The following is a 12,377-nucleotide window of genomic DNA, read 5'->3' as shown; positions in this document are numbered from 1 at the left end:
AAAGGAGGGCCTAAAGCATTACTGACGGTAGAGTACTCCTTCTTGCCAATAAGTCTCAGGTCTTCAGAATCCTGCCTTGGAACTTGTGGAAACTCAAACCACCAAAGGTAGGGACTTGCGTGGAAGTGAAGGTTATTTCCCTCAGAAACATCCTTGGGAAGAGAATACAACTCTTTCCCCATGTGTCCCCCAAGTCCCACTGAGTTCTGTTAGGGGAAGAAAACTGGAACACTTCTGAAGTCAGACCTGAAACACTGACCAAGACAAATCTCAGCCCAGGACTTCGATGTGTCCATGACTTCGAACCCACTTCTGACAACTCTCTTCAACCAGTGGTCTCTACAGAATAGTATCCCAGTTGGGATGGTTTTTTTAAAAAATCTTTTTTAAGTAAAAAAATGTAAAAACATTAGAAAGTCTTTATTTTATGTATTTATTTTTTAGAGAAAAGATGACTTTTTAGGGCCAGAACTCTCCACTCAGTTACTGAGAACCCCCTGCCATTAAATGCACCACACGATCCCCTTCCCAAGCTCTTTCTGTTGGATCCGAAACTTCCGAGCCTGCTCTTTTCCTCCCTTAAATTGCCACATCTCCTACTTATTCCTATTCCCTAACCTTCCCAGAAGTGGCATGGTTCTAAGTCTCCTAGCTGATCTTCACACGTCGTCACCCTCAGGTTTCGTCTCTGAACACAGCTGTTGCTTTCATTTGGTCACAGCCTTCCTAGAAGACTGAGCTAAGAATAAGTTGTCCAAGTCGTTACCGCCTTCACACAGTAAACCGTATGTTCCATCATCTCTCTCCCCTGGAGAGTTCCTAAAGGACCTCTTAAACCCCAGTGGGCTATTTAGAAACATGCTCATGCTGCTAGTTTGCACTGCTCCTTCCCCACGGTTCCTTCCCACAGGCTCCCTGCTGCCCCGCACTCCTCCCAGGAGGATTTCAGCTTCGGGCCACTCTGCCATGAGGTGCTGAGTCGCAACACTTGAATTTATATCTACTTGGATTTGCACTTGCCAGGACAACAGAATCTTTGAGGTACAGAAACCATGAACCTCAACTTTACCACAGGACACTGACCATCAAAATACTACTCTTATTGACCAGAAGAATCAAATCAGAATGTATCCGTTAAGCAGAAGAAGGGACTGCTCATAGGATTGCCAAGTAACACACAGGATGCCTAGTTAAATTCTGATTCCAGATAAACAATGAATACTTTTTCAGTGTTAAGTATGTCTCATGCAATTATTAAATGGATGTCCCGTGTTTTTGTTTGCTAAAGCTGGCAACCCTATACTGGTGACAATCTTATCAGGACAGTCACAAGATGGCTTCTCATTACCTTTCTACAGGTTATCATCCTAGAAGGAGGAAAAGGGGGAGGGAGAGGGAATAGTGGAGGAGGGGAGTGGGAGAGGGAGGTTGGAAAGGAGGAAACTGCAAGAGGAATAAGATAGAAAGGGACTGAAGTCTCATGGGGAATATAACAGAGCTGTGGCTGATTGTGCTTCCTTTATTAACTCTGAAGCTTCCTGGATAGAGGAAAGAGCTATGAGAAAAGCCACCTGCTAATACAAGTCCTCGCTAATAAGTGAAGAGAGCTCTCGAGAAACAAGGAGCGAACAAATCTATACCACAAACTCCTATATCTTCATCCAAAATGCCTCCAAACCCATTCACTAACAAGGAGGTGGGACACATTGATAGTCGAATCATTTGCTTTCTTCCATGACTGAATATTGTCGTTTCAGCAAAATAAAACTCTAGTTACAATTAGGCGATTTCTCTTTAGATGGCTCTGGCTCTTAGCCTTCTAGCAGCCAGGCTGGGGTGAGGGAGGGCAAGGGCTGGGGTGCATTCTTAAACAAAATTCACCTAGTTATCCATAAATGAGTAGAATATCATTTGGGAAGCTCTGATTCATTTTTCTTAAAAGGTAAACCCAGTTTGTTTTCTCCTGAACATCTAAGGTGATGATATGAACCCCTCAAATGCCTGAGCTTCACGCCTTCTAGCCACGAATGCCACTTGTTTTGCTGCAGGAATGCAAGAGCTGCTTTTGGCAGTGGCTCTGTCCGGGAATCCCCGCCCATACCGGTGCTGTTCCTTTTCCTTTTTTTAAAGTATTACCCACTTTCAAACATCTATCTCCCCCCACCCTCCCCAATATACCTCCCTCTTGCATTATTCTGGAGGCACACAAAAAATGTCAAGGCATGATCAACGAACCAGAAAAACCCTGGTACTTCTTCATTTCTCAACATGATCTAGTTTTATGACTCTCATGTCACTGGAGTCCCTGCATCATGAGTGGCAACCACAGGCCAGGAACAGGAAAAGTATCAAAAAGGGCTTAGCATGCCCTAGCTGGTTTAGTTCAGTGGATAGAGCATCGGCCCACAGACCGAAGGGTCCCGGGTTCAATTCTGATCAAGGGCACATGCCTGGGTTGCTGGCTCGAACCCCAGTAAGGGGCGTGCACAAGGCAGCCGATCAATGATTCTCTCTCATCACTGATGTTTCTCTCTCTCTCTCTCTCCCCTCTCCCAAATCAATTATCTACACTAATAAAAGAGAAACATGGTAATTAGCGTACGACCGCTACCCTTCCCATTGGCTAATCAGCATATCCTTATGCAAATTAACTGTCAGCCAAGATGGCGGCTGGCAGCCAGGCAGCTGGAAGTGAACCTGAGGCTTGCTTGCTCCAGTGACTGCAGACTCCAACGTTCCCCGCCTGACTTGCCGGCCTCTGAGTTGCAACTCTAAGCAACTATGTACTATGTTGCAAATAAGAAGCTAAACAAAACCCCAGAAACCAGCTTTCAGCCTGCCGGGATCTCAGAGCTGAAGTTATACATTGTTTTGATTATAGAATGGCAAACAAACCAGATACGAAGCCTCAGAGCTAGAGCCAGAGCTAAAGCTGGCCCAGAATAAAATTTAAAAAAGAGAAAAAAAAAGGAGCAGTTGGGAGCTTCAGTCAACAACCGTCAGCCTGAAAGCAGCCCTCAGCCCCTCACCCAGACTGGCCAGACACCCCAGTGGGGACTCCGACCCTGAAGGGTGTGTGACCAGCTGCAAACAGCCATCATCCCCTCATCCAGGCTGGCCAGGCACCCCAGTGGGGACCCCCACCCTGATCCAGGATACCCTTCAGGGCAAACCAGCCGGCCCCCAGGCCTCTATCCTATATAGTAAAAGGGTAATATGCTTCCCAGCACTGGGATCAGCGGAGCCGCAAGGCCTCTTGGCACCAGATCAGCATGACAGGGGGAAGCGCCCAAACCCCCTGATCGCCCTGCAGCTCTGTGTGTGACAGGGGGTGGGGCCACAACCTCCCTATCCGCCCTGCTCTGTTCGTGACAGGGGAAGGCGCCCCAAGCCCCTGATGGGCCCTGCTCTGTGTGTGACAGGGTGCGGAGCCCCAACCCCCACCCCCACCCCACGGGCCCTGCTCTGTGTGTGATGGGGTAGAGCCATAACCTCCCCATCGGCCCTGCCCTGAGTGTGACAGTGGCGGCGCCCCAACCCCCTGATCGGCCCTGTCTGTGGGTGAGAGAGGGCGGTGCCCTAACTCCCCTATCGGCCCTACTCTGTGCGTGACAGGGGGGAGCTCCCCAACCCCCTGATGGGCCCTGCTCTGTGCATGACAGGGGGCACCGCCCCAACCCCCTGATTTGCCCTGCTCTGTGCGTGACAGGGGGTGGTGCCGCAACCTCCCCATCGACCCTGCCTTGAGTGTGACAGGGGGTGGTGCCCCAACCCCCCAATCGGCCCCACCCTGAGCGTGACTGAGGGTGGCATCGCAACCTCCCAATCCGCCCTGCTCTGTGCATGACAGGGGGTGGCGCCCCAACTCCCCAATCAGCCCTGCTCTGAGCCCGACCAGGGGCTGCACCTAGGGATTGGGCCTGCCCTCTGTCACCCGGGAGCAGGCCTAAGCCAGCAGGTCATTATCTCCTGAGGGGTCCCAGACTGCGAGAGGGCACAGGCCGGGCTGGGGGACCCCCCTCCCCGCCCCGAGTGCACAAATTTTTGTGCACCGGGCCTCTAGTATCTACACTAATAAAAGAGAAACATGGTAATTGGCATACGACCGCTACCCTTCTGATTGGCTAATCAGCGTATCCTTATGCAAATTAACTGTCAGCCAAGATGGCGGCCGGCAGCCATGCACTGAAGCGAGCAGGGAGGCTTCCTTGCTCCAGTGACTGCAGACTGCAACGTTCCCCGCCTGACTTTCAGGCCTCTGAGCTGGCAGTTTGAAACATTCTAACAAATATAGCCGGCTGGGATCTCAGAGCTGAAGTTATACATTGTTTCGATTATAGAACGGCAAACAAACCAGCAGTGGAAGCCTCAGAGCTAGAGCCAGAGCTAAAGCTGGCCCAGAAGAAAAAAAAAAAGAAAAAAAAGGAGCGGTTGGGAGCTTCAGTCAGCCTGAAAGCAGCCCTCAGCCCCTCACCCAGACTGACCAGGCACCCCAGTGGGGACCCCCACCCTGAAGGGTGTGTGACCAGCTGCAAACAGCCCTCAGCCCCTCATCCAGGCTGGCCAGGCACCCCAGTGGAGACCCCCACCCTGATCCAGGACACCCTTCAGGGAAAACCAGCCGGCCCCCAGGCCTCTATCCTATATAGTAAAAGGGTAATATGCCTCCCAGCACCGGGATCAGCGGAGCAGTGAGGCCTCCTGGCACCGGATCAGCGTGACAGGGTGCGGCGCCCAAACCCGCCCCCCCCCTCCACGGGCCCTGCTCTGTGTGTGACAGGGTAGAGCCATAACCTCCCCATCGGCCCTGCCCTGAGTGTGACAGTGGTGGCGCCCAAACCCCCTGATCCGCCCTGCTCTGTGTGTGACAGGGGGCGGTGCCCCAACTCCCCTATTGGCCCTACTCTGTGCGTGACAGGGAGGAGCTCCCCAACCCCCTGATGGGCCCTGCTCTGTGCGTGACGAGGGGGGGGCGAGGGGGGGGCAGTGCCCCAACCCCCTGATTGGCCCTGCTCTGTGAGTGACAGGGGGCAGCGCCCCAACCCCCTGATCTGCCCTGCTCTGTGTATGACAGGGACGGTGCCCCAACCCCCCAATCAGCCCTACCCTGAGCGTGACTGAGGGTGGCATCACAACCTCCCAATCCGCCCTGCTCTGTGCATGACGGGGCGGTGCCCCAACTCCCCAATCAGCCCTGCTCTGAGCCTGACCAGGGGCTGCACTTAGGGATTGGGCCTGCCCTCTGCCACCCGGGAGCAGGCCTAAGCCAGCAGGTCGTTATCTCCCGAGGGGTCCCAGACTGCGAGAGGGCACAGGCCGGGCTGAGGGACCCCCCCTTCCCCCCCGAGTGCACAAATTTTTGTGCACCGGGCCTCTAGTATATATATAATTTTAAAAGGGCTTAGCATATTGACCAATCAAAATAAAGCACTTTGGTAGAGGTAAATGGTAGGTCAAGGTAAGAAAAAGCTGAGTCTCCTGACAGCTCTGATCCTCTAGGTTTGAATCACTGAAAGGCCCAGTAAATTATGACATATATCCATGTCAGGTCCAGGCAGAAGAGACTAACTCTGAAGAGAAACACTGAAATCCTGGGAACCCAAACCTAGGTGGGCCATCCACACAAGGTACAAATTCATTTATCTGAAAAGGTAACTAGTTCCACCCTGTAAGTCAGTCTTCTCCACTGGCTCCTTTCTCCCCCTCCCCGCCTACCTCCCCCCCCCCAATGGCCCCTTTCTTACCAACTTGCCAAAAGGCTGAAGGTGAACAAAAGCCAAGGGCAGTAAGCCTGTGTGACCCACTGGAATAAAAGCAATTAGTTTTGCCAGAGACGGCTCCTGACGCGAAGGAGGAGAGGGAGCCACTTACCTTAAACCTGTCGACAGCAACCGATGCTTCTGAGAGGGATTTTACTGAGAACGGAGTTACTTTCAAAGCAAAAGTCATGGAATTGAAGACAGTCACCACTGTGAAAGCCTGAAAAGAGCAGACACTGAGCCTTACTAGGCTATGCCACCAAAATCACAAGACACCATCAATTTTTCTTCATGCAACCCAAATCACAAGACACCATCAATTTCCCTTCAAGTTAAGCAAGGCTGCAGCTTGACTGTCAAATGCTGGTATGAGACAGACACCTTTCTTAAAGGTAGAGTTTTAATGAGACCTTCAATTAGAATTCTCAGTAAATCTGAACCGCAGAGTGATCTGTATTTTCAGAATTAAACCCAAAGTTGAGTTGACTAAACACAGCCCATCCATTCTTCGTGTATTACGGCTGAATCTTCACTCTTCCACTTCTCGGTTTAATCACACAAATGAAAAAATGCCTTCTGATTATTGGGGGAACTCCCAAATCCAGAAACAAGAGGATGAGAGCATCTCTGTGTGTGGTATTCCTAAATTTCCCCAAGCCCCGAGGGCTCACTGACCTGAGCTGCTGTGAGATCGAAGCCAAGAGTCAGGTGAACAGAGAATGTTACCACGCTGGCGATCACCATCACGATGGGAGCCACCCCGACGGTGATGCTCTGAAAGTACCCGGCTTTTTCCAATATCCGCCGCTCCTCCTCTCGGATTTCTAAGAATAAAAAGGAAGCCAATCTCTAAAAAGCAAGCTAAAAAAACACACAACCCTGCAATATTGCTCCTCTGCCACCAAAAAAAGACATGGGAGGTCTTTAGCCACACACAAGATTTAAAACAACCTGCTAACACCTTCGATGCAAAGACCAGGTCACTAGGACTACTGATTCCTATCATTAACGCTGGCACACAAGCCTGAGGTTTGAAATGGATCAAATCACAGGAATAAATCTGACAACAAACAGCACTATATATTATCACAATGATCATCTTCTGCCCAAGTCTGATTCTCCTTGCAAATTTCTTCTGTTATAAAGATAAACACATTAATTCTATCTGCAATTGGCAGTTTTGCTTGCTGACCTGGCTGTTGTTTATTTCTTGTCTAGGTACTTACAGAAAAGACAGTACAATAGTAATGGAGAATGAAAAGGAACTAAGATTTTTTTTTTTTTTAAGGGGAGGGGAGGAGAGTGAGGCAGGACGAAAAGGAACTAAGATTTGCTAGAGAGCCTACTGTAAGCTGACACTGGGATAGAGACTTCCACACAAAAAGCAGGATGAGTGGAATACAACTTTTGTAGCAGAATGGTTTTCTTAAATATTTGCAAAACTTGACACCCTTAATCACAGAGCAACCCCAGAGTACTGAGACCATGACATAGGAAGTATGATAATCAAGTGGTGAGGTATTTTTAAACAAATTTTTAAACTTAAAGAAATTCTTTTGAGATGCTATGCACTGACCTGAAAGGTATGACCACTGCTGAAGACATTGGAAACTAACTACCTTCAGCTAGCAAATTAGCCATATTGAGAACTACCATCAGCTAGCAAATTAGTCATATTAAAAAAAAAATCCAACTCATTGCTTTAACATTTATCATACACCTCGTCCAAATCTATAATGAGCAAGAATGCTCTCTTCAAGCCAACACACACAGATAAAGATACCAAAGTCAGGGGCTGAAGGGTGAGTGGAATATCAGAAAGATTATAAAACGATAGACCTGAGAGTCAGAGGGCCCATCAGCGGTCACCCTGCTAATAACATGCTTGGCAGACGTCCACTTAGCATCCATCTGTTCCATCTTAAAGGCAAAAAAGTCACTACTTAATGAAGCAGCTTAATCCAGTGCTGCACACTTCCGAGTAGTCCTGCTCTGATCGCTGCTCACATAAATAGGAACTGGACATAAGGTTCCTGAAGGTTTAACCAATAAACCAAGCAGTGAACATTAAACAGCCTCCTCGATCTGAACACTGTACTTCTATCCAACCTAAAACTGCATTTAACTTTTTAGCTGTAGTGTCTTCAGGTTAGCTCACTCTGAGGTCATGGTCAATTAACAGAGCTTTTATATTTAAATTAAGTTTATGTGTAACTATATCTTCTTTTTTTAAACTCTAAAGTGTCTTTAAATATATCCCTCTTAAATTTCACCTTTTTTAAAGGCCCATCATTCCAACTTTTGTTGAGATCTCTTTGAATGCCCTGTCTAGGCTAATTATTCCTCCAAGCTTTGTGGCTTAACAGATAACACGTTTATGGCTGCAGTGAATTTATGGATCATGATAGGGCCAGGCACCGAGAACCTTGTGACTCGACATAAATTGCTTGAAAAGATAAAAATAAAACAACAGGCCAGAAACCCCATGAGTGAGTAACAGAGCTGGGTCCAGCCGTCTTGACCTCTCGCCCAGCGCTTCGCCCAGCACCCCTTTCCCCGGGATCTCATGCCTAACTACCTCTGGTGCACATGCACCCACAGAGCGCAGAGGGCAGAGGCGGAGCTCTCAGCAGCCACTGCATACTGTTTTCTGTGATGTGCCCATGACCCGACCCGAAAATTACGGGCAGGATGAGAGTACAGACGGGGATCTTTGAAACTGAATGAAATACATATAACTAGCTGAATTACCTCGTGGGTGGGGGGAAATCATAGTTTTTCAGGTCTCAATTTCCTCATTGGTGAGATGAAGTCATGGGTACAAGTTGCCAAGATCCCTATCAGTGTAAGTTCATAAGGTACTATAAGAACTTAAGTTACTGTGATCCTATGACTTTAAGGTTCCTAGTAGCTCAAGTGATCTGGAAGCAGAGAAGCCGGAGTATTCCTACCACATGCACATATGAAGTCTGTAAACTCACTTTGAACACTTTGAGAAAATGCCTTGACCCAGGCATACATTTTAATAAATTTAATGTAGGTGAGGACTTCACTCATTTTCTGAACACGGTCATCTGTAGTAGTTACACATTTTCTCCTGAAATATGCAGTGATCCGCGACACAAACATCTGAAAGAAAAAAGAGATGTTATGCCAAAATCAGAGCTTATCCAATTTAAGAGCTGTCTAGTCTCTCTGGGGAATAAATCTGTTTAAGATTATTATAAATAGAGAGAAGAGACCAAGATGGCGGCGTAGGTAAACACCGGAGACCGCTGCCGCAAACAACCATTTCAAAAATACAACTAAAAGACGGAACGGACATCACCCAGAACCACAGGAAGGCTGGCTGAAGAGAGACTCTACAACTAAAAGGAAAGAGAACAGCAAACCGAGGCTCAGAGGAGGCGCAGTGTGGAAAATACAAAGGTACCGAGGTGCGCACGAAAGCGGGCTGGTGGCTGAGGGCGCGGCTGTCGTTTTCGGTCGGGAGGGAGTCTCAGACTCTGGGCTCCAGATCCGGGCGAGTCTCTAGGGACTCAGACTCAAACGGGAGAAGCGGGATTATCCGGCATCAGTTGGAACCTGAGGGCAGCTTTCTCTCCGAGGTTTGCAGCGGCTGTCGGGGTTCTGAGAAGCAGAGCCTCTGGGAACGGGACTGAGAGTGGCCATAACTGCTCCCTCCGCCAGCCCTGTTGATCCCGCCCCGCCCAAACCCTGCACACAGCCATTTGCCGATTGCCTCAGGCAAAGGCTGGATTAGCGCCTCCCCAGAAGACAGACGTTTTCCACACAGCTGATTCCTACAGCCAGTCGGCCTGGTGGTCAAATCCCTCTAGTGTTAACTACAACAATTAAGGCTTGGCTAGAACAAGACTGTGCACAAAGACCACAAGGGGGTGCACCAAGAAAGCATAAAAGATGCGGAGACAAAAAAACATGACAGAAATGGAGGATATGGAGCTAAGAATCGCAATTTTGAGGGCTTGCTATAAACTTGAGCAGAGCCTCACGAAAACTAATGAGACCCTCGATGCTACGATAAAGAAATTAGAAAGTAAGCATACACGGACTGAAATAAAGAATATTATACCAAATAGCAGACCAGAGGAGCACAAGAATCAAACCAAAGATTCGACAAAAAACACCCAACTGGAAAAGCAAAATGAAAAAAGAATCCGAAAGTGTGAAGATAGTGCAAGGAGCCTCTGGGACAGCTTCAAGTGCACTAATATCAGAATAATAGGGGTGCCAGAAGATGAGAGACAGCAAGATATTGAAAACCTATTTGAAGAAATAATGGCAGAAAACTTCCCCCACCTGGTGAAAGAAATGGACTTACAGGTCCAAGAAGCGAAGAGAACCCCAAACAAAAGGAATCCAAAGAGGACCACACCAAGACACATCATCATTAAAATGCCAAGAGCAAAAGACAAAGAGAGAATCTTAAAAGCAGCAAGAGAAAGAGACTCAATTACCTACAAGGGAATACCCATACGACTGTCAGCTGATTTCTCAACAGAAACTTTGCAGGCCAGAAGGGAATGGCAAGAAATATTCAAAGTGATGAATACCAAGAACCTACAACCAAGATTACTTTATCCAGCAAAGCTATCATTCAGAATTGAAGGTCAGATAAAGAGCTTCACAGATAAGGAAAAGCTAAAGGAGTTCATCACCACTAAACCAGTATTATACGAAATGCTGAAAGGTTTCCTTTAAGAAGAGGAAGAAGAAAAAGGTAAAGATACAAATTGTGAACAACAAACATGCATCTATCAACAAGTGAATCTAAGAATCAAGTGAATAAATAATCTGATGTACAGAATGAACTGGTGATTACAATGAATCAGGGACATAGAAGGGGAATGGACTGACTATTCTTGCGGGGGGGGGGAAGGGGAATGGGAGATGCGGGAAGAGAATGGACAAAAATCGTGCACCTATGGATGAGGACAGTGGGTGGGGAGTGACGGCGGAGGGTGGGGCGGGAACTGGGAGAAGGGGAGTTATGGGAAAAAAAGAGGAACAAATGTAATCAGAACAATAAAGATTTAATTTAAAAAAAAAAAAGATTATTATAAATGAAATGAGGGTCATGTAGTTATACTATCTTCAATAAAAGTGACCCTTTAAATTAGAATCAAATATTTAAGTCTTATCCCTTTGTAAGGAAGCTAAGACAAATATTTGTTCTCACAGTAATCACAGATACTGAGTGCTGCCAAACGGAAGGAGGAGGACCCTATCAGTACCAACGTGAGACGGAGTGACTCAAACACTCTTGTGTTACCTGGGGGCAGGGTTCACCTGCTGGTTTTCTGCTTCACTCAAATTCTCTCTTTAAAACCTCATTAGGAGGGGGGGAAGGATGGGGGTTAACGGGGGGGATGAGGACACATTTGTAATACCTTAACTAATAAAAAAAAAAAAATCTCATTAGGAGCCACTGCTAATGAGGCTCCTATTCAAAGTCCAGATTCTGCCTGTGTGGACTGAGCACTGTCTAGCTCCTCCTAAACTTTTCCAACGTAGGAACAGCTTTGAGGAAATTTCCAATAAGAGATGTGAAACTTCAGTGGTGCCTGCTATACATAACCCAATGGAAGTAACTTATCTAACAAGACGCTGCCAAAATACAGCAAGGAGGCTTACTCACCATTGCTGGATAAAAGAGGATAAAAACAGCTGATCCCAGGAAGCCTGTTGGTCCCAGAATAATTACATTATAAATCATGCCCAATATGGCGACAATGGGTCCTCCGGCCAGCAGGCTGCCCACGGCGGCGGCCTCAAACATCCTCTGCCCGTCGTTGGAGCACAGGTTGATGAGCTAGGAGACATGGAGAGCAGTGAGTGCCCTCTTGTCTCAGGAGGAGGTTACAGGACAAAGTGGGGACCTAAAGGAACGAAACAGCTCAAGCAGGGAGCTTTCTCTCTGCCCTGAAGCCAAGAACCCTTACTCACCTCCCCCACGGACTTCTCCTTAATGCTCTTTAACTTAAGGATCTTCTTAAATGCCATGGTGAGGATGGCCCCCCGCAAGCGGACGGCAGTTCGGTAATTCAATGCCCAAGTCATTGCAAGTGACCAGGAGCGCACGATTTCTGTCAGGAGGAGGCCCAGGACTAATAGCAAGCTGTACTTGAGGTTAGAATCTGTGCCCTGGGAGTACTCCAAGAGGTGTTTCACCATGAAGGCCTACAGGGAGAAACACACACCGCCGTCAGCACCTGCACAGCACCCACACACCACGCCACAGCTTTATGTTAAGTTAGAAAGAGGAGGCCGCTCCACTGTTCAGTGGCCAGCGTAGAGGCAGGGAAATACCTCCTCGGAGGCCCAAACATCACTGACGCCTGCCTGCAGTAATTTCCTCAGGGCGTCTTGCAGGAGGGAGTTCTAATTTGAAAAGTTCTTCCTTAAGGACAGCACCACAACTGTTACTCTTTCTAATGTAACATAAACCTGTCCATGAGCTGAAATTAATTCTCAACACACAGTCATTAAAAAGTATATATTTGACCTTATTCCAGCAGCTCCACACATTGATACATTTCTTTAAATGAAATGAAGACCTTTTTTGGGGGGGGGAAATCGGTTCAAACGTGCTTATTT

General features: G+C 47.8%; 1 protein-coding gene across 2 annotated transcripts in view; it reads right to left on the bottom strand.

Annotated features, from left to right (window-relative positions):
- ABCC5 (ATP binding cassette subfamily C member 5) overlaps positions 1-12,377 on the bottom strand; it is a 91,225-nt gene that overhangs the window by 41,528 nt on the left and 37,320 nt on the right. For both annotated transcript variants that reach the window (XM_070406703.1, XM_070406704.1), the window contains exons 6-10: positions 11,727-11,960; positions 11,419-11,592; positions 8,741-8,888; positions 6,435-6,583; positions 5,872-5,979 (exon numbers count right to left, since the gene is read on the bottom strand). In XM_070406703.1, the coding sequence (XP_070262804.1) occupies positions 5,872-5,979; positions 6,435-6,583; positions 8,741-8,888; positions 11,419-11,592; positions 11,727-11,960 (813 nt within the window). The remainder of the gene's footprint in view (positions 1-5,871; positions 5,980-6,434; positions 6,584-8,740; positions 8,889-11,418; positions 11,593-11,726; positions 11,961-12,377) is intronic.

This window comes from Myotis yumanensis, unplaced genomic scaffold (assembly GCF_028538775.1).
Source record: "Myotis yumanensis isolate MYYU_CA2020_CCGP unplaced genomic scaffold, mMyoYum1.0.hap1 SCAF_2, whole genome shotgun sequence".
Taxonomy (NCBI): Eukaryota; Metazoa; Chordata; class Mammalia; order Chiroptera; family Vespertilionidae; genus Myotis; species Myotis yumanensis.
Note: the sequence above shows the minus strand (reverse complement) of the source record. Positions and strands in the feature narration are given on the sequence as shown.